Genomic DNA, 27,692 nt, shown 5'->3' with positions numbered 1-27,692 from the left:
ATTTAATGGCATGTAAATGTAAATACAGCAGCCTGGGGGCGCTGTTTCACCTGTTGACTTTTCTGTTTGATGACATATTGAACAGACTTTACAAATCATCGAAATGTACCTTTTATTTTGGACTCAACTGTTTCAGAAACATCAGAGCCCATGTCAAACTGAGAAATGCTTTATTTTTCAGTAGATGTTTTTGATCTGAATAGTTATTTGTCCATATTGTGTCAGGATTTCCAAATCCAGCAACTCCTGACTTACTCCTGTTGTAACTCTGCAGCAGTGGCGGTTCTAGACCAATTTTACTGTGGGGGCCAAGGAGGGGCCAGTGTTTAATCAGAGGGGCACATTGAAAATCGTCAAAAATGATATTTAAGCATTCAAAACCTTTATTTTAGCTAAAAGTCTCATATTTGGAAGAACTACATTGATTGAAGCAATGAGACTTACCAACATTAACAATTATCTTTGTATGACGATGACATTTCTCTTTTTTGTGCACAATTACTTTTTTTTAAATTTTGAAAGTGCAGTACAGTGAGAATAATCTTTATATTTAGCTTTTATTGCACAATTAAACTATTATACAATGTTCACATTCTGGGTTCCTTTTGTGTACAATGAGATATTGTTTGAACAAAAAATAGGTAAGAATTGTTCCGTCGTTCATCGTTATAAATTGATCATTTTATTATTAATTTGACACAGGGGCCACAGCAGGGGCCAAGGGCTTCTTCACAGGGGCAGTGGCCCCTGGAGGCCCCTGTGTAGAACCGCCACTGCTCTGCAGCATTGACACATGTATACAGTCCAAATCTCCACATAGATGCACATGTACAACATTATATGTTTACTTCAGCGTCTTGAAAGAAGTGGCATCCTTGTGAGTTCACCTTGTAAATGCCCAGAGGAGGAGAAGCTTCACTGACGTCGTTTCACAGCAGGAGCCACTTTCTGCTCTGTGTTGTGTCCTGGAGACGCTGAGAGTCTGCTGCAGGCTTTCAGTACAAACAAACCGAACTACAGGCGCGTAACGGAACGTTTATCAAGCCCTTTAGTACTATTTTTACTGTAAACTTTCAGAAAAATGTTCACTGACTAAACTTTCTTGTTATAATAACGCAAATATACCATAGATAGATACAGCAACTTTAAATTAATCTTTATTTGGACATCTTGCGGCTGTTTTGTTCGAGTGATATTTGCATTAAAGAGAATATTGCTATATTCCATATTTTTTAACTGTCAAAACATCCTAATAAATACAACATGGGTTAAAAATGACCCGTATCCATTTGTTAGCTAAGAAACTTGCTAAGCTAACTACTTAGCTAGCTTCTTGGCTAACTAGTTAGCTAAGTAGCTTGCTAAGCTAACTACTTAGCTAACTTCTTGGCTAAGTAGTTAGCTTAGCATGCTACTTAGCCAAGTAGTTAGCTATGTTATAATACAAGAACTTTTTTCTTCATAAAGTATGAGAAGCAAAATGGAAATAATGATATGATGTTATCAGAAACAAGATATTTAAAGAATACTTGGAATATTCAATCATAAAATAAGTTCATATCAAAAGATAGAGCACAGAAACACACCGCCGCATTAAATAACATGGGAAATGAATGCGGGTAATTTTTGACCCATGTTGCCCACTAGAAGGGGTGTCAATATGTTGTGCATCAAAAGGTTAAATTAATGAATATTTTTAAATTGAAGAAAACAATGGTCTAATAATTTTTCCATGACTGGACGTGAATTAGAGTCTAAACTGAGCTTTATGGCACAGAAAGAAAAAAAAATCAGATATACCGAGAATTGTTTTTTTTTTAATTGGATTTGTTGACTGAATATCACCAAACTTGTGTTTCTAATTTGTTCTGCACGAGTCCTACCTGCTATTCAGACCTTAATTAGTCAGTTAGTTAGTGGAGAGCTACATGCTGCACAGCTCCTGCCTCTCTCTCTCTCTCTTTATGTCATTTTGTGATGAATCAGTTGATGGACGTTCACTGTTACACCTGCAGCTGGCGCTTCATGAAGCAGCTACACCACCCATAAAGCCAAATGAAGTTCACCCAGTGGAGTCGCCTCTTTGGAATGAAAACCTGCAGCCTCTTCATGTAACCACGTAAGCACCTTCACCTTTTTAAACAGTAAAATGTCACTGTTTTCATAGTTCTGAGTCCATCTGCTTCCTCCAAAGCACAAAAGTCTGTAACCAGTTCCTTTGACGCAGCAGGCTCAGCAGCCAGTCGAACCAGGTGGAGCTGGTCCCATTAAAGTCCACACAGAGGACGCTGGGAGGGAGATTGGCTCCGCTGGGAGCTGCTGGGTCCCACCTGAGATTTGGTGAGTTCCTGATGACAAACACTGAGGACCTGGAGAACTCCTGCAGGGTTTCTCCTTCTGTCCCATCACTCTTCTGTAGCACCTTCAGCCCATGAAAAAGACAGAAGATTGGTTAATTTCAAGGGATTCATTTAACCCTCCCTGTTATGTTGTGGGTCAAAAAGACCCATTTCAAAGTTTTAAAATCTAAAAAAAATAGTTTAAAGTATTTTTTGGGTATGAAACTTCTTCTGCTCGGCTTAATAAGTGTAACCAACGTACAGTCATGGAAAAAGTATTAGACCACCTTGTTTTCTCCTTGCTTTCTTGTTCATTTAATGCTTGAACTAAACTAGTAAAGGTACATTTGTTTGGAGAAATATAATGATAACAACAAAAACAGCTCATAAGAGTTTAATTTCAGAGCTGTAATGGACATGATAGTTTTTTTCTGGAGTCAATATTTTGCTGTTTAAACGTGTGACTTCTTCTGCTTTTCTGTGTTATAGTTTTTTTTCTGGCAATTCATACTGCCTGTCAAACATTTGCATTATAACTTTAAACACGTTTCTCAGGCAGCCTTTCCAGCTGTTTATGTTATTTTGATAATAAATTATGATAATAAATAATGTTAATCTCATTGCAATGTTTTGTTAACAGAGCCTGAAAGTCTATTTTATTTGTTTTGGTTGTAGTTTATTTATTTATGTTTTATTTATCTAGGATCTTTTAATATTTCGTTTCCACATTTCAATTCCAATGTTTGATATTCTTAAGATTTAAAAATTTATTGCTGTGGAAAAGGATGTAATTATGCTCTAATATCGTTACAAAACTAAAATTGATCAATACAATGATATCATCGTTTATTGTGATAATTTCACGGATTTTGAACAGGGATGGAACCTTTGTCTCGCCATAATTTTGTAGTATGGGTTCAGTTTTTTCTGACAATAAGTTGATAACAAATTCATAATTTATACATGATTTGAAATAGCTTTGCATTTAATGGATTTTTCGTGTCCCAAGCTAAATTTTGTCTGAAATGATTGCCAAAACTACTGAAAATAAATAATCCAGTTTTATTTTATTGCAGCAAGATAATCCCCTCAGGATTAATCCTGCATTTAAAACATACTTTTCCTTTAAACTGTGAGTAGATATGAGAGTTATCATGATGACTAAAGCAGGTTTCAAGCCTGCAAGTTGATTTTTTACACAATACTGACATTAAAATCTCAACTAAGTTGTCTTTTAAGCAGTAAAGTAAAGAGCAGGTGAACTGAGGAAAACTAACAAATACTGGCATGATCCTTCTACCGCTGACGTGACATCTTGGCTCTCATTAACGAGAAGCTGGAGGAGGTCCACACACACACACACACACACACACACACACTAACACGGAAGCACACACACCTGGCTCTTCATTAAAATTAGAGTCCGTCCCCCCACAGCGGCCTCCTGAGGGCCACCAAGTCTCTCTCATGCTCTGCGGAGGACAGTTTCATTAATTAACACAAATATTTAATTAGATGCATTAATGTAGCACTGACAAAATATAAAATACAAACACAGCATGTACTTGTATACAAACACACACACATGTTAAAGTCAAAAAGATTTTTTTTTTAAACATGCAAACACACAAAGCGATCATCAGTGTTTTTATTCTCCCATGCTCTCATGACCCTGGAGGCTCAACAGGAAATTGAAGTTGTGTGTGTGCCTCTGTGTGTGCATGTGCGTGCGTGCGTGTGTGTGCGTGTGTGTGTGTGTGTGTGTGTGTGTGTGTGTGTGTGTATTAAGAATTAGTAAAGTAGTGCACTGTCACGTAGGCATGCTGCCTGACACCAAATGCAGAATGTAAACACAGGCACATTAACTAAAGAAAACAATCTGACAAAAGTGTTGTTTTTTTATCAGATTTAGACGAAAAGAAAGAGACTAGTTTCCTGTCTGTTCGTCTTTTTATGGTGTTTTAAATTAATAATTTTGAGTTACTTTTCTAATTTTCACTTGCACCTGATATTTAAGAACAAATGACTTGCAGGCAGTAGAGAATGATTTTTGTTATTATTTAGAGTCAACAAAGGACTTTGTCTGCTCTGGAGCTCATTACTGGACAATATCACATTTTGAATTTTGTTTGTTCTGTACATTGTAGGTTTTTCAGTGTGTGTGTGTGTGTGTGTGTGTGTGTGTGTGTGTGTGTGTTACCTCTGAGTGATCCTATGTGTACTTGAGGAATGTTGCTCAGGTCTGCAGGAAAACCCACATACACACCTCCGTAGTTCCTGTATGCAGAAACACACAATTTAGAAGTTATATATATATATATATTTCATTTTAATGCTTGGTACATCTAAAGGTACACAAATATAATGAGAACAACAAAAATATCCCAAAAGAGTTTAATTTAAGAGCTGATATCTAGACATTTTCCATGTTTTTCTAATAAGGATTTTGGTTAATATCAAGAAAACCATGGGAAAATGTCTAGATATCAGCTATTAAATTAAACTCCTATGACCTATTTTTGTTGTTATCATTATATTTGTCCAAACAAGTGTACCTTTAGTTGCACCAGGCATTAAAACGAACAAGAACATTGAACATGAACATGAATACGTATGTATAAACCGATTGCATGTGTACCCAGGAAATTACTATTCAATGACTCACTTCCATTTGTCATCCTCTGGCACAGGTTCTTCTGATCTGTCAACACACACACACACACACACATTAAAAGCTCTACGTTAACCAAAAACATCAGAGAAAGGTCAAACAGCATGCACATGTTCTAACATCCGAATATGTGTGTTGAGCTTTTCATTAAAGAGATAAAATGAACTTACGCCTTTGATGACGACTCGGCACGACCTGAAGTCACAAACAGACGGATGAATGAATGAATGAATGAGATGAATATTTGGCATATTTGATTTAATTCAAACACCTCTGACAACAGAAATGCAACCTGCAGCAACAACAAGAAGTATGAATCAAAAGGAGTGACAAGGACAACAACCTCAGAACTTTATTTTAAATCAAAATTAAGTGCCAGGTCCGAACTTTGTCCAGTAAAATGTAAGACCAACATGCAGCCTGTATACAATCACACATTGTGGATATTATACAGATCATTATTCTTCTTTATATCAACATAAACCATCATGACTTTTTCCCAAGTGGGTGGGTTGCTTCTTTAAATTTTCTCTTGAAACATTTGTGTGTGTATCAGCCCCACCCTCACTCAAACTGACACACCGTTGCACAGAGCAGAGGAGCAGAGAAACACTGAAGCAACACAGAAAAAACATGTTTCAAAACATATCAATGTTTTGTTATGTACTCTGGGCTTGTGATACCTTTTGTTTTGGGTTCGGGTCAGGGACAGTGTTTCTCTTCCCACAATGCATAATTTATTCGCGATATAAACTACACAGGTACAAGACCTTGACTTCTTTACTGGTTCCCAAACGATAGGGCTGGGCGATATGGACCAAAAGTCATATCCCGATATATTTAGGCTGAATATCGATATATGATATATATACAGATATTTTTAACCCATAGTGAGAGCAAATGTTCAGTTAAAGTCAAAGCCAAATATGACATCATGACATCTTCAAGTTGGGAAATACGATCCGCCGTGAACCCGAGGTATTTTATTTAGAAAATATACCGGATGTTTTATTTTGTGTCTGTGCACGACTTCCTGCCCTGAACAATCTGCTCCTTGCTGAATTGATGCTCCATCGTCCGTCAAAAATAGAAGCTTGTTTTTGTTTGATTGTTTTTCTCATCTGTTTGTTTTCTCATATGTTTTTTTTTCTCATATGTTTTATTTGTTCCTTATTTTTGCTGTGTAACAATGTCTGTTGTGTGTTGAGGGTATAGGTTTGGATATTATTTTGGTTTTCTGAGTGGTGTGAAAGGGACCACCCCCCCACTTAGGATAGGAAGGTGTCTCACTTTCTGTAATAAGTTTTTGACTTTGGCAAGCTTGTGTTTCTGTGCATATTATTAGAGCTATTTTGATTTACCCTATGTGAGGGAATATGAGTTGTGGGGGTTGGAGTTTTGTGCATATCCTCTGTAACCTGTTGATTGTGTGTGAAAAAAAAAAAAAAAAAAAATAGAAGCTCTGCTCAAGTGTTGGAGGGCTGACGGATGGCCGTGTGACGACGAACTCACTACGCAGCGGATACGGAGTCTCACACAGTGATTATAATGAATGTGTAACGGCTCCACTGACGGATCTGCAGCCGTTACGCATTCAGTGGAATTTAAGGGTGACTCTTGGCTTCACATGAGAATCGAACACCGGTCTCTTGCGTCAAAGTCCTGGGTTCGTTTGACCCGTCTACCTCCAATCCCTCTCGCCCAGAGCGAAGCTATTTATATCACATCACTTACCCGAGGTGTTTAATACTGCATGCATATGGGTTTACATTAAAGATTGCCTTGATATCACACGCAGAGGATCGTGACAAAATGTCCACATGTGACGGGGCTGGAAACACACAACACTGTAAACAATAACAACCTGTTCTCATCTCAGGATGTTAAATACTGCAGTATGGGGATGAAACACCCTGAGGCTCATAAATAAGATAAGATAAGATAAAATATTCCTTCATTAGTCCCACAACGGGGGCATTTCCAGTGTTACAGCAGCAGAAATAGAAAGAAGCATTAATAAAATAACATTAAATAGAAACAAGCAATATTAACAAGAATTATTAAAGTATTGATAATTTAAACAAGATGCCCCCAAACACAGAAAATAATAATAAAAGATAGAAAGCAGGCATCTCACACCTCACACTTCAACTGTGATGGAGAGTGATTACTTTTGCATGAATCCATACAGTGTTTTTGTGTGAAAATCTTGCATATTATGCCTTTAATTTGGGCAGATAACTGGTAGGATTAGTGAACAAAAGTTAACACTGTATTTAATGTGAAACAGGTTTGAGTTTTTCATAAAAACATGCTATTTATGTGAACCTTTAACTGCTGTATATGACAGAAAAAGTTGCGAAATTAACTTAAATAGAACGAAAAAAAGAGAGAAGCTTTAAATCTGTTTTGTTAACCGTCATTATGTACTACTAGATGAACAAAATGTTCTTCTATTTCGGTGTTTCTCACCTGCAGAGTTGCTGCTGCTGCTGCTGTTGGTGGTGGCTGGTGAGGAATTTCCACATCCCATCTCTCACCTGACTCAAGAAAAACCACAGAAGAAGAGCAAGGAAGGAAGGAAAAAGCCCAAATGAGCAGAAGAAGAAATAAAGAAGCCGAGGTACGAAAAAAAAAATTAAGAGATGACCTTCCTTTTTTCTGTACCTCTCTCTACTCTGAGTCTAAGCACTGTAGCTCTCAGCATGGAGGAAGGATTAAAATGACGGAAAAGAAAAGAGAGAAAGGGAGGAGGGGAGGAGAAAGAGAGAGAGGAAACTGAGTGTGTTCACCCCTGCTGTTGAGGGAGAGTGTGTGTGTGTGTGTGTGTGTGTGTGTGTGTGTGTGTGTGTGTGTGTGTGTGTGTTTTAGTGTGTGTCCCGTGCTTTGAAATCTCTGCACAATTTGAAGGAAGTGGATCAAAGTCGGCTTGAATCTGTTCAATTTCTGCCCCAACACAGTCCAAGTGGACTTGAGTGGGATTAAGGCAGAGCGGAGGGGGCAGTTAGAGGTTCAGTTCAGCTGAAGGAAACCAAACTTCTAACCAACACACACAAACGTACGTCCTCACAGTCAGAAATAAACAACTGATTAAACACAGAGCTACTGGACAACTCTGGGCATCGAGAATCACCTCCAGATTTTGTTAGATTTATTATATTATAGGAACATGTCAACATGAAATAAAGGTATTGTGTGTTATAATTTACATGTGTTATTGCTTTGGATTACTAATGTGTGAAATGATTGCAATCTAACTTAGAAACAGAGGACTTTCCCGACTGATATCTGTGTAAAGGACACTAGTTTTGAAAGTTACCTCCTGGCTGCCTGCTGAAAACAAAGTGGTTATGTTTAGTTAAAAGGACTCAGTTTCTTTATGATTACGGTACAAAGCTACTGCTCTGTTGTCTTGAGACTGTCTCTCCAGCTGCCGCATATATACATTTACATTACATTTACATTCAGTCATTTAGCAGACGCTTTTATCCAAAGCAGCTTACAGAAAGAAAGGGGAACAATCAAGGAATAGTGCAATAAGAGCCATTAGTGCAGTATTAAGTGCTATATAGGCTATATATGCAGTAATACGCTTTATACAGGTGCATCTCATTTAATCAGAATATCATAGAAATGTTTATTTATGTCAGTAATTCAATTCAAAAAGTGGAAATAACACATTATATAGATCCATTACACACAGAATGAAACATTTCATGTCTTAATTGAATTAATTTCTTCTAATTATAATGATTATAGCTTACATTTAATGAACCTTAAATTCAAAATAATTTAATTTTACAAAAGACATTTAGCAGATGCTTTTATCCAAAGCGACTTACAGAATAAAAAAGCAAACAATCAAGGTATAGTGCAGTAAGAGCTATTAGTGCATCAATTGTGCTAGTGACAATTATTTAAGGAGTAGAATTATCGTGTGGTGCTAGGAAAGAAGATGATCTCTGAAGAGCTGGGTCTTCAGGAGGGTTTTAAAGGTAGAGAGGGACGCCCCTGCTCTGGTAGGAACTGGTAGTGTGTTTAACCAGCGGGGAACAAGAAAGTCTGGATTGCAGAGTGGAGAGATAGTCTCTTCACTCAGAGAACCAAGGTTATAACGTAACCGTATGTTCTCTAAGGTTAGGGCCAGGCGGCAACCTCCAGGTCTGAGCAATGAGACAAACCAGGAAGTGCCTTCAGCTGCATTCTACCAATAGATCCAACAGGGGGCGCTGACGGTGGCTGCAGAAGCATTTCAGTCTATTCAATTCAATACATAATGAGAAACCTTCTCACTTGATTTATTACCTCAGAATTTTTTTTTAGGACACTATAGTCTCAATCACTAGTAACAAATCTTCTTCAAGACAATTTGATTCTAATAATGACCCCATTTAGAAGAAAAAAGAAGATAAAGAATCGTATGATTTGGGGCGGGGCTACCTTTGATTGACAGGTCACTAACAAGGCGAGCCGTCATCAGGAGAGAAACAGAACAATGTGTATCCACGGCAACATGTCAATAAAAGTTTTATATATTAAAAAAAGGACGTTTAGCGGTTTGGTCTCATAACTTTGAACTTTCAAAATTAATTCAAAATTTAGGACACATAACCATGCACATATAATAAGGACTGGATATGGCACTGTGGCTCAGCCTTTAATCCTCTGGGGTCTATGATCATGCTGGCATTATCAGACAACGTGGCTTTTTTAAAAGCGCTGTAACAAAAAAAAACGGGTCACGTGGAGCGCTGTGTCGACTTCACTCCAAATTACAGACTTGAAACTTTCTCCAGTTTTTTGTTTGAGGTTCCGAGGTCACGTAAAACCAAAGATATGATCATTTTAATTTTATAGTACAAAAATATTTATTGAAGTGTAAAAGTAGGATGGGACCAGTCAGGCGTGGCGTTGTGTAAAAATTGAAAAAAGGGGTCTAATCATCTTACACTGTTCCTATAAATATACATGTTTTTAGGGTAATTTTTTGTGTATAGTTTTATCATATTTGAATTTTACCTTTATATGTTCATATTTGTAACCTATGTTTTACATTTTTCAGGTCTGAAAAAGTTCATTGAGCATATTTGTGGTTTTTATTGTCAGAAATAGTACAATTTTATTTCAGATTTCATGATTTGTGTGTATATTTGGGCTCAATGTGTTAATAAAGTGAAAAAATAAGCTCATGTTGAAGTTGTTCTGAGAAAATACCAAATTCCAAACATGGGTATAGTGAATATTATGTGGTACATAAAGGGCAAATAGGCTCAGACCCCAGAGGGTTGAGCCTATTCCTCCAGTGGACACTCCCAGTGTTGCAGCAAAAATCCCCTCTGCAGCCCAAAAAGCATTTTCCCCCACAAACCACAATTATAAAATTGCTTCCATGTCGTTACTCATGCCTGCTTCTACAAACTGTGGGCATGCAGACCGCCATCTACTGTAGGTAATTCATGGAATATAGATAAGTAGCTCATGCAACCCCACTAAAAAATTTAAACTATCCCTTTAAGTGAAAGCTTCTCACTTAAAGGGTTAGTTTAGATTTTAGAGTTTTAGAGTTAATAGTCCAAAACAAGAGATTAAAGACACATATGAGACATGACGGAAGGCAGGAGAAAGGAAAACTACCACAATAAATGAACTTTATAACATAGAAATGGCCTTTTATGGTAGCCAGAATCTGGTAAAGCTTGTTTTTTTGGTGTTTTTTCTCACTCATGCGAGAACGAGAACCAATAGGAACCCTAACAAACACTATATATAGCACACAATTAGAGTTGTGGCACCAAGCAACTTCCCAAATCCTGTGAGAACACCAATTCCCTGGTGTGACTACACCAGAGCAGGGATGGATATCCAGTAATGAACAGTTTGCTAATTTATGCTGCAGTTGGCACATAAAAGGTGAAGAAACTGAGGGAAACATCTGGGCGAAAGGATGGACGAATATGTGCAGGTTTCATTTTTGCACCAACATAAACACATGCTATAGAAAAGCCAATTTTAGACGTTATTATTAAAGGTATAGTTTGGATTTCTCAAAGTACAGTTGGAGAACTAATGATTATTTTCATTATCTATTAATATGACAAGTATCTAGTTTCAGAAACAGTACGTTACTTAAGGTTCAAGGTCTTTAAATTCTAGTTTTGTCAGTCCAAAACCCAAAGATAATCAGTTTAATATGATATAAAACAGGAAAAAAATCAGTAAAATCACCATATTTTAGAGGCTGGAAACAACATTTCTGCTATTTTTGCATGAAAATTGATCAATTTTCTACATAGTTTGTTAATTGTTAATTGTTAATTGTTGCAACTAGCAAACAAAGCAATGTTCTGCTGTGGATGTAGCGCAGCAGCTAAACGTATTTAAAATACCCACCTAAGAAAATCAGTTTACATGTAAGCTTGGATTTATAATATTTACATTTGGAATATTTTCACCACTTTTACTTGCTATCAGAGGGGAACTAAAGTCTTTTCCAATCCACCAGACTCTAATATTGAGGTGCATCTCAATACATTAGAATATGATGGAAAAGTCCATTTCCAGTAGTTCAAGTCAAACAGCCCCAACCAAGTATTGAGTCATATAGATGGACATACTTTTCAGAGGCCAACATTTACATATTAAACAGACTTTTTAAAATGGGTCTTTTGTAATATTACATTTTTTTGAGACACTGAACTTTAGGTCTTCAATAAATGTAAGCCATAATCATTATAATTAGAAGAAATTAACTAAATTAAGATATGAAATGTTTCATTCTGTGTGTAATGGATTGTAGGATATGTAATGTGTTATTTCCACTTTCTGAATTAAATTACTGACATAAATAAACTTTTCTATGTTATTCTAATTTATTGAGATGCACACGTAGACTAATAAAGCGTATACTTAAACTGATATACATTTTTTGTGCATTTTGCAAGTGCATTTTGCTGCTGCCCCCATCCACAGCAGTACATTGCTCAGTTTCTGTGTTGATACTCCTGCCTGCCGCTCCAAACTGGGGGCGTGCAGACCGCCATCTACTGTCGGTTACACACTGACTTAGCATAAGTATCTCATACAACCTCACTTCTAAAAACTACAAACTACCCCTTTAACCTGTAGACAGGTTCTGAATGTTTTTTATAACTGTACACATCGCTGCACAGAAGCTGTAAATCCCAGCGTTTCCACATCTCCACAGGTCAGCTGACTGAGCAGATTACTGGGTGATGTAGAAACAGATGCATGTGAGGAAACAAATAGGATTTACTGATACTTTTAGCTTTAGCCCTCTGGAGTCACCAAAAGCTCCAAATCCAGACTTCTTCATCACATCCAGACTAGAAAACAAAGCAGCGTGGAGCCCTACTGTAAATTTACCTCTAAAGTTCTGGCTGTAAACTCCATGAGGCCAGTTTCAGTTTGATGATGATATACCAAGTAAAACTGGAGACAAGCTCAAATATATTTAGTATAAAATGATAGAACTGGATGGAACCCTCGTATATGTTATATTTGACACCTTTGTTCGTATTTGCAACATTCTTTATTGAGCATAATAGTGTTTTGAAAGTTAAAAAAAGATTCTAAATCACATTTAATGTTGGACTAAAGGACTAAAAAAGACACAAAATAACCACAATAAAACCCACAAAATGACTAAAAAGACACAAAATGACCAAGAAAAGATACAAAAACACACAAAATGACTAATAAAAGGCACAAAATGACCAGAAAAACACACAAAAGAAGACACAAAATGACCAAAAGAAAGACACAAAATGAGTAAAATTGTTATGCTAAACACACAAGATACAAATAAAATAGAGTCACACTAGAATAAAAACCAGAGTTGGATGACAGGATCACACACAATCACAAGATCACATTTATGTTGGTTTGTCTTTGTTTATTTTTGTTTTAAAATGTTGATCCAGTAAGTCAGAATAAATAATCAATTATTATTAGCTCATATTGGTGAGGTTGTGCTGAAAAAAAAAAAACCCAACATTTCAGCATTTAAACATTTTTAAGTGGTGTATACAGGCAGGATGGAAATGATTCAAAAATGGACAAAATTCTAATAAGGCCAAAACTCCATAGAGTTAAACACATGAATTACCTATTTAGGGAAAACCCTTTTCACATGCATTGTTTTAATCCAAACTGCACTGAACTGGACTGGTCAGACTGCATGTTGACTCCTTCATCTTTCCCTTCAAACAAACCGAGTCGGTGGGCCTGACGTGGGAAGTCAAAAGGAGAACACATCATTATCGAGCTCTGTACAAAAAAAGAAAAAATGTGACGCCTTCAGTGAGGTGTTTGTTTTGCATCTCACAACTTTATAATTGTTGTATGTTGAACCCGCTAACGGTATCAAACAGGTGTGATAATTTATAAATAAACATGCTGAGCTTTTGAGGCTAATTTCAGACAGACAGAAAGCTTCACTTTCTGAAGTGTCAGCTCCTTAAACACCAGAAAGGGGAGCATCTTTATTTCTCATTCACTAACAAATATAATGTGTTTTTGGGGTAAATTTGGCCCATTTGTGAGCAGAATAACACATTTAGGCTCACAGAAGCAAATTAAACCTGCAATATCTGACTTTTTTGTCTATTTGTGGCCCGTGGAAACAAGTTGTGAACATAAAATAGATATACAAACAGTTTGTTTACACATAAAGCAGTTAGAGAGCAACATTATAATTAATTTTGCAAGATCGTCTTGTAGTGAACTGCTGCCTGCAGCGACGCATACGGATTAAAGTTTCAGGACGGAGAGCTAAACTGTGAATTTTAACTTATTGAGTGCACTTTCTCAAGCTAATAAGGAACTGTCTCAATATAATGACTTAACATATCAAAATAATGAGAATCTTTCTCAAAATAATGAGGAACTATTAAAATATGACTTGGTACATAAAAACAATGAGAAACATTCTCAAAATAATGAGAATATTTCTCAGAATAATTAGAAACTTTCTCAAAATAATGACTAAACATCTCAAAATAATGACTAAACTTCTCAAAATAATGAGGAACTCTCTTAAAATATGAGTTGGTACATAAAAACAATAAGAAACTTTCTCAAAATAATGAGAATCTTTCTCAAAATAATTAGAAACTTCCTCAAAATAATGAGAATCTTTCTCAAAATAATGAAAATCTTTCTCAAAATAATGAGAATCTTTCTCAAAATAATTAGAAACTTTCTCAAAATAATTAGAATCTTTCTCAAAATAATTAGAATCTTTCTCAAAATAATTAGAATCTTTCTCAAAATAATTAGAAACTTTCTCAAAATAATGAGAATCTTTCTCAAAATAATTAGAAACTTCCTCAAAATAATGAGAATCTTTCTCAAAATAATGAAAATCTTTCTCAAAATAATGAGAATCTTTCCCAAAATAATTAGAAACTTTCTCAAAATAATGAGAATCTTTCTCAAAATAATTAGAAACTTTCTCAAAATAATGAGAATCTTTCTCAAAATAATTAGAAACTTCCTCAAAATAATGAGAATCTTTCTCAAAATAATGAAAATCTTTCTCAAAATAATGAGAATCTTTCCCAAAATAATTAGAAACTTTCTCAAAATAATGAGAATCTTTCTCAAAATAATTAGAATCTTTCTCAAAATAATTAGAATATTTCTCAAAATAATGAGAATCTTTCTCAAAATAATTAGAATCTTTCTCAAAATAATTAGAATCTTTCTCAAAATAATTAGAAACTTTCTCAAAATAATGAGAATCTTTCTCAAAATAATTAGAAACTTTCTCAAAATAATGAGAAACTTTCTCAAACTTATAAGGAATTGTCAAGATAATGACTGAACATCTCAAAATAATGAGAAACTTTCTCAAAATAATGAGAATCTTTCTCAAAATTATTAGAAACTTTCTCAAAATAATGAATCTTTCTCAAAATAATTAGAAACTTTCTCAAAATAATGAGAAACTTTCTCAAAATAATAACTAAACATCTCAAAATAATGAGAAACTTTCTTAGTACATAAAAGTAATGAGAAACTTTCTCTAAATAATGAGGAACGTCCTCAAGATAATGAGAATATTTCTCAAAATAATGACTAAACATCTCAAAATAATGAGAATATTTCTCAAAATAATGACTAAACATCTCAAAATAATGAGAATCTTTCTCAAACTAATAAGGAACTGTCTCAATATAATGACTTAACATATCAAAATAATTAGAATATTTCTCAAAATAATGACTAAACATCTCAAAATAATGAGAAACGTTCTCAAAATAATGAGAAACTCAAAGTGTCTGTATATTGAGTAATAATGAGACACTCACAGAATAATTAAACTGTTTTTTATTTAAATTAATATGTTTTTTAATCTTATTTCCTCCTTGTGTTGTCTCTTGTAGTGAACAGCTGCCTGCAGCGACGCCATGAAACGAATCAAAGCAATAAAGTTCCAGGACGGAGAGCTAAACTGAGTTTAAACTTCTAGATTTTATTATAGCACCTGAGAGCTTCTGGATGTGTCCTTCTGCCTGGCTGCTGTTGTTAAACTGAGAACTTTAACAACATCAACAGCGAGGACATGTTGTTACCTCGTCTCTGATTGGCTGATGATAACAACAGGCAGAACACTCTGTTCCTCCGCTTCGTCTCTCTCAGAAGTACTTTCTATTTTTCACAGACCTCCTTCTTCCTCTCTGCTCCTGAAACTTAAAGTGACTCATGCCTCCCACACACTCATGACACACACACACACACACACACACACACACACACACACCTGAATTACAGGGTAAAGCAAAGTGACTTTCCAGAACATAATTGATTGTTCTCAGTGTTTCCAGCAGTGAAAATGACTTTTGAACACACGCTGAGGTTTTTTCATCAACGGTTTCAATGTGCCGACTTTAATATGACACTTCCGCTCTTTGTTTCGCTGGTTTTAACTACAAAGACTGAGAAGAAACGGATAAATCCATAAGCTCTTAATGACAGCTTTATACCTCTTTAAACGATGGAAGATAACAATTATCAGGATTTGAGAGGCACAACTTGTTTCCTATACAGGAAGAAATGTGCAGGTGATGCACAGATTTACATTTAAAATAAGTTTGCATGTCTAAATTATGCCACGATAAAAATCTTTGGATTATTATTTTTGCACATTTGCACCATCCTCACTCAGTAATTTACACATTCTTCCCTCTTGTTTTTTATTAAACACAATACAGCTCATTTCATTTGGAAAACAGACACATTTGTACATGTCTTTTATATATTTTTGATGTATATTTCTAATTTATATGTATGATTCTTGACATTTTTAAGCACTTGATTGCCTCAATGCAGCAAAACACCAAGGAAAATTCATCATATGTGAAAACCTATTTAGCAATCAGCCTGTTCTTGATTCTTCCTGCTGATTTTTTTTCTTTTTTTTTGCTGAATTATCACCATTGTTATTATTATTTGCTGTTATTGTTGCTGTTGTTCTTGTTTGGCTAGTACAAGGGTCGGCAACCTGAGGCTCTGTGGCCACATGCGGCTCTTCAGGCCGTCTGCAGTGGCTCCATGTGGTTGTGACAAAATAATTATACCAAATTACTGATTTCTTTACATTTTTATATTTATTTATCATCAGAAACAGATGCAAAACACAGAGGAAAAAGTGTAATACAAACCTTATTTTGAGCCTTATAATGAATAAAAATGCAGCCTACTAAGCCTAAAGTAGCCAACCAACATTACTGATAAGTCGTAATGAGCATTTATTAACATGTTTTTGTCAGAATGCATCAAGGACAAATGGGACACTGAAGAAATATTGAAAACTGGCCTTGCTAGAGAAACTCAAAATTAAACTTGAAGTTGGTAAATATTTAGAGATTGAGGCACCAGGCTGTAGACTTTCATAACCTAGAGTGCACATTTGAGTTGACTTTAAACATTTTTTAACATATTTATATATTTTTGAAGAATACAAAGTATCTCAGTATTTAATTCATTTACGCTAAGAAAGACAAGAACAAATAAATAAAATAATAAATTAAATTTAAAAAACTTAAGGGGATGGCGTGGACCTGCATATTAGAAAAGTACACACATTACAACAGGGAGAAGAATATACAGTTTTGGGTTTTTTTTTAAAGCCTTTATTGATTATTTTTCTGTAGAATTATATTCCTCTAGTTTTTGAAAGGCTTTTTCTGAGTCAGTTTCTCACTATAAGTAATGAACACACCACTTTCAGTTCACCAGTCAGAGTTTAACAATATTTGAATCAAAAATCTAAATCTAATTACAATAATTTGTGCTAATTTTTTGAATCAAACCTAATCAAAACACTCCCACACGGCCCTCATGATGCAGAACTCAATGGCTCTTAACATTTGACCGACCTCTGGTGTTTCCTGGAGCTGCACTTAGTGCACTAGTGGTTTATTGTGTTTTATTTGGCAGTTTCAGCTTCATACGGAGATGTTTTTCCAGATTTTCATACACCTGGTCTGTGAGCTGCACAGGAGCAAAATATTCACTGATCCATTCACAGCTCCACACTGTAATTTAATCTAAATATATGGCGGCCAGCAGAGCGTGACATTATGTAGAAAGTTGAGCTTAGTTTGTGCATTAACTGTTAGAATAAGAGTGAAATGAAGAGACTGACAAAGAACATTAAAAACAAACAGGATATATATTTTTATTTCATAATTTAATTAGAGGATAAACCTATTGTGATGCAGAATTGTCCTCAGTCACAAAACATGGAAGTTAACTCTATGGAGTTTTGGGCTGTTTTGTCCATTTTTTAATCCTTTTCATCCTGCCTGTATACACCACTTAAAAAATGTTCAAATACCATGTTGGTATATATTTTTTTCAGTACAACCTCACCTATATGACCAACATCAATGTGATCTTGTGATTGTGTGTGATCCTGTCATTCAACTTTGGTTTTTATTCTAGTGGGACTCTATTTTATTTGTTTCATTTTGTGTCTTTTTTGATCATTTTGCGTATTGTTGTGTCTTTTTAAATAAAAAATTTAATTTTTTATTTTGTGTCTTTTTTAGTCATTTTGTGTCTTTTTTTGGTCATTTTGTGTATTGTTTAGTCATTTTGTGTCTTTTTTAGTCATTTTGTGTATTTTTTGTCATTTTGTGTCTTTGTAAGTTATTGTGTGTCTTTTTTGGTCATTTTGTTTCTTTTGTTGTGTATTCTTAAGTCATTTTGTGTCTTTTTCTGTGTTTTTTTTTTGTCATTTTGTCTTGTTATTTTATGTCTTTTTTGGTCATTTTGTGTCTTTTTGTGTCTCTTTTGGTCATTTTGTGTCTTTTTTAGTCCTTTAGTCCAACAGAAAATGTGATTTTGAATCTTTTTTTTTAACTTTCAAAACACTATCATGCTCAATAAAGAATTTTAAATGTTGCAAATGTGAACAAAGGTTGCAAATATAACATATAAGAGGGTTACATCCAGTTCTATCATGTTTTGGAGACTCCAGAGGGTTAACAAACATTTAAGCACATTAATAATAATAATAATAATAATAAATGAAACACTTGCTGTAGGTCTGTCTGTTATATGAAATAATGAGGCAACAATGCAATAGAGGGTGTAGTTTCTCAAAAACAACACAAGGGGGCAGTATTGTTACATATTTATTAAATCTAAAGCCAGACTAAAAACTGGCAAACTAATTGTTCCTTAAGTGATGAAAATATTATTCTTAAGCTAAATTAACTGTATAAAAAAACTCTTGGATCAGCTGGAATATGCATCGTCACAAAACTGAAAACAGCTGGGTTTTTTCTGCCTTTTTTCAAGCTATGTGGCTACAAACATATGATGCTTTATTATAATATGATGCATAGCTTTAGATTAAACTACCCAACAGGATATGAAGGAGTTAAAATGAGCACAACCTTAAATTTCTGCAGCAGCAAAGTGCAAACCACACATTAATGCAGCAGCAATATTAATCCAAAAACATATTAAGATAGAGAGAAATATACACGGTCACCCATAAAGTTGTAATAATTCTGTTTTCAGACACGATCCTCATGATGATATGTGTGGAAGAGATTGAGTTTTGAGAAGATTTATTTACTTTTTCTGCCAAGAATAAATTACATTGTCAAAATCATTTAATGAAAAGAGGTAAAACATATTTTATTCCAACTTTATGAGCTACCATTTATATAAAAACCCTCTTGGAACAGCTGGACTATGCATCGTTTTTCATCGTTTTTACCTTCCAACTCCATGTAGGGCTGGGTGATACGGCCAAAATCTTCTATCCAGATATAAATATAGTCATATCTCAATAACGATATATATCACAATAAAGCATGTTTTCTGGTTATTCGGTTAATAAATTACTCATATGAAATTACTAAAGCCTATTTTTGTCTTTTGTAAACCTTGCATTAACGCAACTCAACTGCTGTTTCTTAACATTGTGATACATTAGACAATACATAAGATGGATGGATGGATGTGTGTATCTCCTCGGGCATATATATATATATATATATATATATATATATATATATATATATGCCCGAGGAGATAAGGCGCTCAGAGTCAGTAACTTCTTTTAAATCACTTCTTAAAACCCACTTTTATAGACTTGCTTTTAGGTAATGCTTTCCATCTCACCACTCCTTTTTACTTCTTCACTTTTTACTTTTTTACTCCTGTTATTTTCTATGTATCTGAGAATGTCTTGTGATTGTTCCTGCTCCGTCTCTTACTGTTTTTCTTTTAATGTAAGAATTGTTTGTAGCCTCATGGCATCATTCTCCTTGTGATTAACTGCTCTCTGTCGAAACACTTTGTAAACTGCTGTTTTTAAAAGGTGCTATATATAAATAAAGTTATTATTATTATTATTATTATTATTATTATTATTATAGTGCTTGTTAGTATCAAATTAGACAATATCATTTTGTATCACTGTATTTCAATATTTGTTTTTATCACGATATGATGCCAATGAAAGACGATAAATTATTGTTTTGAATTATTGCCCAGCCCTAACTCCAAGTCAATTCTAAAGTCTATCTGTTTTCTCAAGTTAAAAGTCATCAAAACAGCGACTCAGGTCACAATGACTCAAGTCCCCATCTCTGGTAATGCCCTCCACAGTCTGGATGTGGCACTAATCACACTTCATACACTCTGTACTCCTCAGATGGACACTCTCCACCCACCATACAGACGGACTTGTACAAGAAAACTCCCTCTGACTTCACTCTTCATATCACACACTCTCTCTGCTGCAGGACGCTTCAACATCACCCACAGGAGGAGCTGTCAATGTTCTGCTCTTGGAAATGTCGCTAATAATCCACATTTTAACAACTTTGGGTGAGTTTTTATTTTTTAAAGTTTTGCTTTAGTGACTTTCTGAGGCTCTGTCAGGACGTTGAGTGGAATAAAATCTGCTGCTAAAAAAAAACTTTCTTCAGCAACAACACATAATGAGATCCATCTGCAAACCATTATTCTATTATTTCACATGACATTAAAGCGTTTTACAGGGTGGGAAAAGGTAAGGCTGCTGCAGAACAACAAAAACAACTTTTTACTGCTGAAGAGAGAATCCACGTGATTTTAATTAAACAAACTGACTTCTGGGTTTTATAATTGAAAGCAAGCTGTGCTGATTACTGGACTTTCACTGACAGCTGTTTTGCTCCCCGCAGCCCTGTGGTGCTCCGTCAGGGCGCTGCAGATGCCAGAGTTTGCGGATGTTTGCACCGAGGGAAGCTGCTACCCCGCCACAGGTGACCTGCTGATCGGCCGCGCGCACAAACTCACCGTGTCCTCCACCTGCGGCCTCAAGCAGCCAGAGCGCTTCTGCATCGTCGGACATCTGGAGGTAAGAGACGCTGCTGCTGCTGCTGCAAATGCTAAAATACCGACCGCTGTGGTTGCCAGAACTTCACCATAAAAAATACAGTGAGTTTTCTACTGTAAATTTAATGTAAATATCAGCAAAAACTGTCATTTAGACTGCATAGTCCCATTATTTTTATGGTAATTGTGTCCTTATGCCATTATGGTATTTCTCCTTTAATTTACACGAAGACCTGGTTGTTTTCTACAGTTTAAAAGTTTTGTACTATTTCTTGATTGACAGTTATTAAAAAACATCTACTGCATTTTGTTTACACTGTAGCTGGAAATGGCACATTTGTACTACATGAGAAAAACGTTGTGGTTTTTGCCTTAAACTGCATGTTATCAGCATAACATCAATTATGGGATGTCCAAAAATTGGACAAAAAAGTCATACTTTGCTGCTGCAAATGCTAAAAATTACTTGAATCCTCTTTTTTGTTGTTGTTTTTTTCTGACACAGTGTACAAAAGTGGAATCTAAACCTGAGCCTGTTCTTTTTTTCCTAAACTTAAGGAAGTAACTTTGCTGCCTAAATATAACTGGTTAATTAACATGTTTAAAACAAAATTAGTGTTTCCAGCAATGAATGTCTCTGTGCATTTTGAAGATTCACATGAGAAAAGCTCGAAGGAAACAACAAAATTCAATAAAACTTTTGAAAAAGGAACATAAACTTTTTATGCTCAATTAAGTTTTTTTTACTTTTCTCCATTTTCTCTTGTGGTGGCAGAAGATTAGCAACCTCTTTTTTGTTGTTGTTGTTTTCTGACATAGTGTACAAAAGTGGAATCTAAACCTAAGCCTGTTCTTTTTTTCCTAAACTTAAGGAAGTAACTTTGCTGCCTAAATATAACTGGTTTACAGCATTAACATAACACTTTTGAAAAAGGAACAAAAACTTTTTACGCTCAATTAACTTTTTTTGTGTGTTTTAAGTTCTGACGTAGTGAACATTTAACTCATATTACTGATCAGTTTCCTCTGACATGAAAGAACATTTATAAGTTGCCCCATTGAATAGTTTTTTGTGACATAAGGTAGCTAAGCCTTTTTTTCCCCTAACCTTAAGGAAGTAGTTTTGGTGCCTTAACATAATGCTTACCAGCAATCATGATGTTTAAAACAGTGATCGTGACATACTGTACAACAGAGCTGCTTGTCACATTTCAAAGGAAATCTTATGAACCGTGCTGCAAAATTCTTTCATAGGAAATCACAAGAACTCATTCATGGGAATACTTCTGTTAGATTCAGATATTATGAGTAAATAAATCAGCTGACCGAGAAATCTGTGGGGCTCTGAGTCTGAAACCTTAAATAACTTAGTTCTGCTGCTCAAGAGACATAAATAGATTAATTCAAGAGACTTCAGGCTGTTTTATTGGTTTTTCTACCAGGAGCAGAAGGAGCTCTGCATGTAATGTCCTTGAACTTAATATGTTGTTTGATACAGAAACTACTTTGAAACTTAACAGTGTGAGAAAGTTTCTTCGGAAAGTTTGCTTTTGTCTCTTTTGTGGCAGGCATGCAAACTTTATTCATACAGTCATGGAAAAAATGATTAGACCAGCCTTGTTTTCTCTCATATCTTGTACATTTTAATGCCTGGAACAACTAAAGGTACATTTGTTTGGACAAATATAATGATAACAACAAAAATAGTTCATAAGAGTTTAACCTATATCTAGCAGTTTTCCATGGTTTTCTTAATAATCATTTTGTTTATTATCAAGAAAACCATTGAAAATGTCTAGATATCAGCTGTTAAATTAAACTCTTATGAGCTATTTTTGTTTTTATCATTATATTTGTCCAAACAAATGTACCTTTAGTTGTTCCAGGCATTAAAATGACGAAGACATTTAAGAAAACAATGCTCTAATAATTTTTTCCATGACTGTATATACAGCACTTTTCAGTTAAAAACTGGCCTCATTGAATCCACAAGAGTCTCAGCTTTCCACTGATACCCAGTTTATGTGATTCAAAGCCTGTTTAGGGACCTCAGTATGTACAAATATTCAAATACAACAGGCGGAAATGGCAAATTTGTACTACATGAGAAAAACAATGTGGTTTTGCCTTAAACTGCAAGTTGTCAGCCTAAAGTAGGCATGTATGTAAAGAGGTTTTCTGAAAGTTTATGTTTCGATATGTAAGTGAGGAGTGAATGCATTAAATATGTGCTAATTTGCATTTATTTCCAGGACATCTGAACTGAAATCTGAACATTGGAAAAAGCAAATTCCAAAGTTATTTTTTTGTTTGTTGATATGTCAGATTCAGAGTTTATTTTTTGTTTTTTTTACAGATGGAAATTGGGATATCTTATTTTATCATTTCGTAAATCTGTCAAAAATCTATTTTCGTCATGTTTTTAGGAATAAAATGTTTATAAATCAGGTTATGAATGATATATAGAGAAACCCCTCAGTAAAGACCTTCAGAATATAGTTAGGAATAAAACTGGTCAGTTTGGTGAATCTAAGTGTAGTTGAAGTTGAGATTTATGAGTCAAAATGAGAAAAAACTAATTTTGAGAAAACGGCCTTTAAAGGTTTTTATACATTCTTAATGTATGTAAAGAGGAGACTTCTGGGAACCCAAAATAGTCTAAGTTTGCAGCGTTGTTTCGACAACTTCCCGACCTGATATCCTGACATGCTTGGGCTCTATAGATTCCTTAGATCTTCTAGTTTCTCAAATACATTACCAACATTGAGTAATCAAAATGGCTTAGTCTCAAAATTCCTGCCATTTTTGTTTAAAAATAGACTCAAACGATTACCGGAACATCCAAATCAATCAGCTAATCAGTTAAGTGGCTGATAGTTTGAGCTCCATCATGTGCAGATGTACAGTATCTGCTCGCTGTCTTGTCGAGTGGGCGCTCAGACATTCCTCGCCACAATAAAAGCGCTGTTTGCCTCACAATCCCTTCCCTGTGAGGATGTGGGCCGGGGGCGAGGTCGGGGAGGGGGGATGTGCAGATTCTCCTTTTTATCAAACACTCGATGGCGAGCTGCTGATGAAGGGAGGCGACGGGAGAGGAGGAAGTGAGGAGGCTTTTCTGCTAAGTGGAGCCACTCAGAGAGACTCCGCTCACACTTCAAGACAGACATAGTTGCACGATAAATGTGCACTAACTTGTATGTTGATATCTTAGATTTTTAAAAATTAAGAGAAGGAAATTAGGATATATTCTTTTATCATTTCATAAAGCAGAAAATACTGTCCAAATCAATTTTCGGCATGATTTTAGGAACAAAATGTTCTATAAATCAGGGTATGAATGATATATAGACACACCCCTCTGTAAAAAAAACCCTTCAGATTATAGTTAGGAATAAAACTGGTCAGTTTGGTGTCTGTAAGTGGAGCTGAAGTTTTCATAAAACAGCCTTTAAACCTCTGAAGTCCAGGAGATTTTGGGTCAAATTTGTCAACTCCCTATGCATTCCTTTCGGTCTCTGTTCACCATCTTTCAGTCTGTCCTTACATCACATGCATGGCTCCTTTTTCTCCACACAAACTTGGCTATCAGTCAGATTTGTCATTTTATTTTAATTAAAGTATAAAGCTGCCAGGAACCTAAAATACAAACAAAAGACACAGGTGTCTATGGAAATGTAGCCTTTTTTTTTTTTTTTTTTACCATTTCTACACACAAAAACAGCAGAAAAATAATAAACAATAAAACTACAAAACAGTCTATTTGCATGTAAATTAAAAATAGTAATAGTTTTCATTGTAGAAAGAAAATTCACATTTTAAAAATGGTCTAGAAACATAAATGTCACACTGCTAAAGCTCCTATGATTGAACTTTCAACTGGCTTTCTCAGCTTGTCTACATATCATATATAAATAAAGTTATTACTGTAAATAAAACGTGTATTTTTAATAAATAGATGGACTCCAAAGGGTTAAATGTTTTTATACATTCTGAATAGAAATGACTATTTGAAGACAACATATTGACTCTTGTTCACAGCAACAACAATATAGAACATGTAAACACATAATATTGTGCAGGAGAGTGGGAGCTTTATAACGATGTCTGTGATGACAATTTAGACTACGCTAACACAAAAAAAAACACAAAAACATGAAAAACAAACCAAAAACACACACAACATTACAAAAAACACATACAAACACACTCAAAACACACCAAAAACATAATAACAATACAAAAATTACAGAAAACACACATAAAAAACACAAAGAAATTACAAAAAAACAGTAAACACAAAAGACTGCATTACAAATGCTAAATGCACAAAGCTAAATTAGAAAAATCTCTGCAAAAAAAGTAAAATTATGTTATTACACTTCGAGGTGTTTTTTTGCCTTTGCTAAAAAGGGTTGATGCATTAAGTTGGACATGGAAAATTCTGGGAAAGCCAAAACTTTAGAGAAAAGCTGACAGCAGTGTGTGTGAATGGTGTCCTTATGACTCTGTGGGGCCTTTTTTATTCTGCAGCTTCTCGAGGATGAGCACAGCCCTCAAGTATGAGCTGCTGATGAAGGGAGGGAGGGGAGGGGAGGAAGTGAGGAGGCTTTTCTGCTAAGTGGAGCCACTCAGAGAGACTCCGCTCACATTTCAACACAGACATAGTTGGCACGGGGCTCGGTGAAATTGAGAAACTCGTCTTGTTTCTTCACACGCTGCTATATTGTTTCTGTGAAGCGGAGTGAAGCTGGTCTCCTGCCAAAACATCTGGACTGGACCGCACCGCACGGCTCCTTAACACTTTATTAAACACTCTCTCTGGAAACATGATATATATACCGTACATCCTTAATCTGAATTCCTGGATCCCTCTTTTATTACTCGTATAAACAGCAAATATGTGGCCAAAAGTATGTGGACAACTTAAGTTTAGGCAAGGCAACAAGACAATTTAAAGTGCTTCACATGAACCAATAAAAAGACATTTAAATACAATTAAAAACTGTTATTAGAATCTTGTTATTTGTCCCAATGTCTACAGAATTTAGGGCAGAGGGAAGTGGATTTTTAGGGGGAGATAGCAGGTCAACGGATGTCACAGCTGATATCTAGACATTTTCCATGGTTTTCTTGATTATGATTTTGGTTATTATCAAGAAAACCATGGAAAATGTCTAGATATCAGCTCTTAAATTAAACTCTTACCAAAAAAAGACACAAAATGACCAAAAAGACACAAAAAGACCATAAAAGACACAAAATGAGAAGACAGAATGACAAAAAAAAAACCCACAAAGGACACAAAATGACAAAAAAAGACACAAAATAACCAAAAAAAGACACAACAACAGACACAAAATGACCAAAGAAGACACAACAGACACAAAATGACCAAAAAAGACACAAAGTGACCAAAAAAAGACGCAAAAGACTAAAAAAAGACTAAAAATGACCAAAAAGACCACAAAAGACACAAAATGACCTAAAAAGACACAAAAAGACACAAAAAAGACACAAAAAGACACAAATGACCAAAAAAAGACACAAAATGACTTACAAAGACATGAAAAGGATTCAAAAATGGACAAAATAGACCAAGACTCCATAGAGTTAAATTAAACTCTTATGAGCTATTTTTTGTTGTTATCATTATATTTATCCAAACAACTGTACCTTTAGTTGTACCATTAAAATAAACCAGAAAGCAGGAGAAAACAATGAGTGGTCTAATAATTTTTTCCATGACTGTATGTATTAATAATCACTGTATCTGATGGTGTCTGTGTCCATCAGGAGGAGAACAAGAAATGTTTTGTGTGCGACTCCAGGGAGCCGTACGACGAGGACACCAACCCCGTCAGCCACACCATCGAGAACGTGGTCACCACCTTCGCCCACAACCGCCTCAAGACCTGGTGGCAGTCGGAGAACGGTGAGTGACAGAAGACATGCACGAGAAAAACAACAAGAAAACAAGTGTTGTTGTTTGTTGTTGAGCTGCTGGACGGCGTGTGAGCTCCGACTGAAGCCGTTCTCATGAGAACGGAGCTCACTAATGAGTAGACAGGAGATCACAGAGCCTGTCGCTGCAGCCAATCACAGCAGGGCCAGGGGGCGGGGCTTACAGGTGTGCAGAGGAGAACAGGTGTGTGGATGAGAAACAGATGTGTGTCATCACTTGGATCACACACAAGCAGTTTAAAGTGGAAGGAAAAAGGAAGTGTGTGATAATGAGACAGAGGAGCTTCAGAGAGCTGCACGGTGAGAAACAGGAAGTACTCGGATACTTTACTGAAAGTCCCACGCCACTCAAAAAAATTGTTTTTTCTTCTCATAGCAACAAGACGATTCAAAGTGCTTTACATAAAACAATAGTCATGTTTACATTAACACATTTCTCTGTGCATTTTGAAGATTTGCATGAGAAAAGCTTGATGGAAACACCAAAATTTGATGAACTTTCAATAATGTGCATAACAGTTTTTACACTAACTTGAGGTGTTTTTTGGTATTTTTTTATATAAAAAATAGTTAATGCACTAAACAGGAGATGAAAACATCCTTAATTTGGATTTTCTTTAATGCAACATTTCCAAATTTTGCTCTAATTTTCTAATTCTAATTTTCTGCATTCAAAACGTACTGAAGAATAAGTACAAAAGTATCAGAAAATGTACTGAAAGTATCAAAAGTAAAAGTACTTTTAATGCAGAATGGACCCACTCAGATTGTTTTATATATTCTAAACATATTATTGGATTATTATAATTGATGCATTTATGTAAGCAGTGTTTGAATTTTTTTCAAGATAGGGC

At 35.2% G+C, this 27,692-nt stretch overlaps 2 protein-coding genes across 3 annotated transcripts in view; one reads left to right on the top strand and one right to left on the bottom strand.

Annotated features, from left to right (window-relative positions):
• Positions 1-1,425: 1,425 nt before the first annotated feature.
• On the bottom strand, positions 1,426-7,631 carry LOC131960980 (overexpressed in colon carcinoma 1 protein homolog). 2 transcript variants are annotated; one of them, XM_059326252.1, is made up of 6 exons: positions 7,483-7,631; positions 5,181-5,205; positions 5,005-5,040; positions 4,540-4,616; positions 3,739-3,811; positions 1,426-2,422 (listed from the first exon to the last, which is right to left on the bottom strand). In XM_059326252.1, the coding sequence occupies exons 1-5, from the start codon at positions 7,541-7,543 to the stop codon at positions 3,756-3,758; spliced, it is 255 nt and encodes an 84-aa protein (XP_059182235.1). In that variant the 5' UTR covers positions 7,544-7,631; the 3' UTR covers positions 1,426-2,422; positions 3,739-3,755. The 2 variants fall into 2 exon arrangements, with proteins under 2 accessions (XP_059182235.1, XP_059182234.1); XM_059326251.1 differs by lacking the exons at positions 4,540-4,616; positions 5,005-5,040; positions 5,181-5,205; positions 7,483-7,631 and having other exon boundaries at positions 3,739-3,882.
• Positions 7,632-20,214: 12,583 nt separating this feature from the next.
• The window catches only part of LOC131960950 (laminin subunit beta-1-like), a 42,942-nt gene continuing 35,464 nt past the window's right edge, over positions 20,215-27,692 (top strand). The window contains exons 1-3 of the mRNA XM_059326215.1: positions 20,215-20,385; positions 20,724-20,899; positions 26,671-26,809. Coding sequence (XP_059182198.1) covers positions 20,352-20,385; positions 20,724-20,899; positions 26,671-26,809 — 349 coding nt within the window. The 5' untranslated portion in view covers positions 20,215-20,351. The remainder of the gene's footprint in view (positions 20,386-20,723; positions 20,900-26,670; positions 26,810-27,692) is intronic.

The sequence above is a fragment of the Centropristis striata genome, chromosome 22 (genome assembly GCF_030273125.1).
Source record: "Centropristis striata isolate RG_2023a ecotype Rhode Island chromosome 22, C.striata_1.0, whole genome shotgun sequence".
Lineage (NCBI taxonomy): Eukaryota > Metazoa > Chordata > Actinopteri > Perciformes > Serranidae > Centropristis > Centropristis striata.
This window is presented reverse-complemented; position numbering and strand designations above follow the sequence as displayed.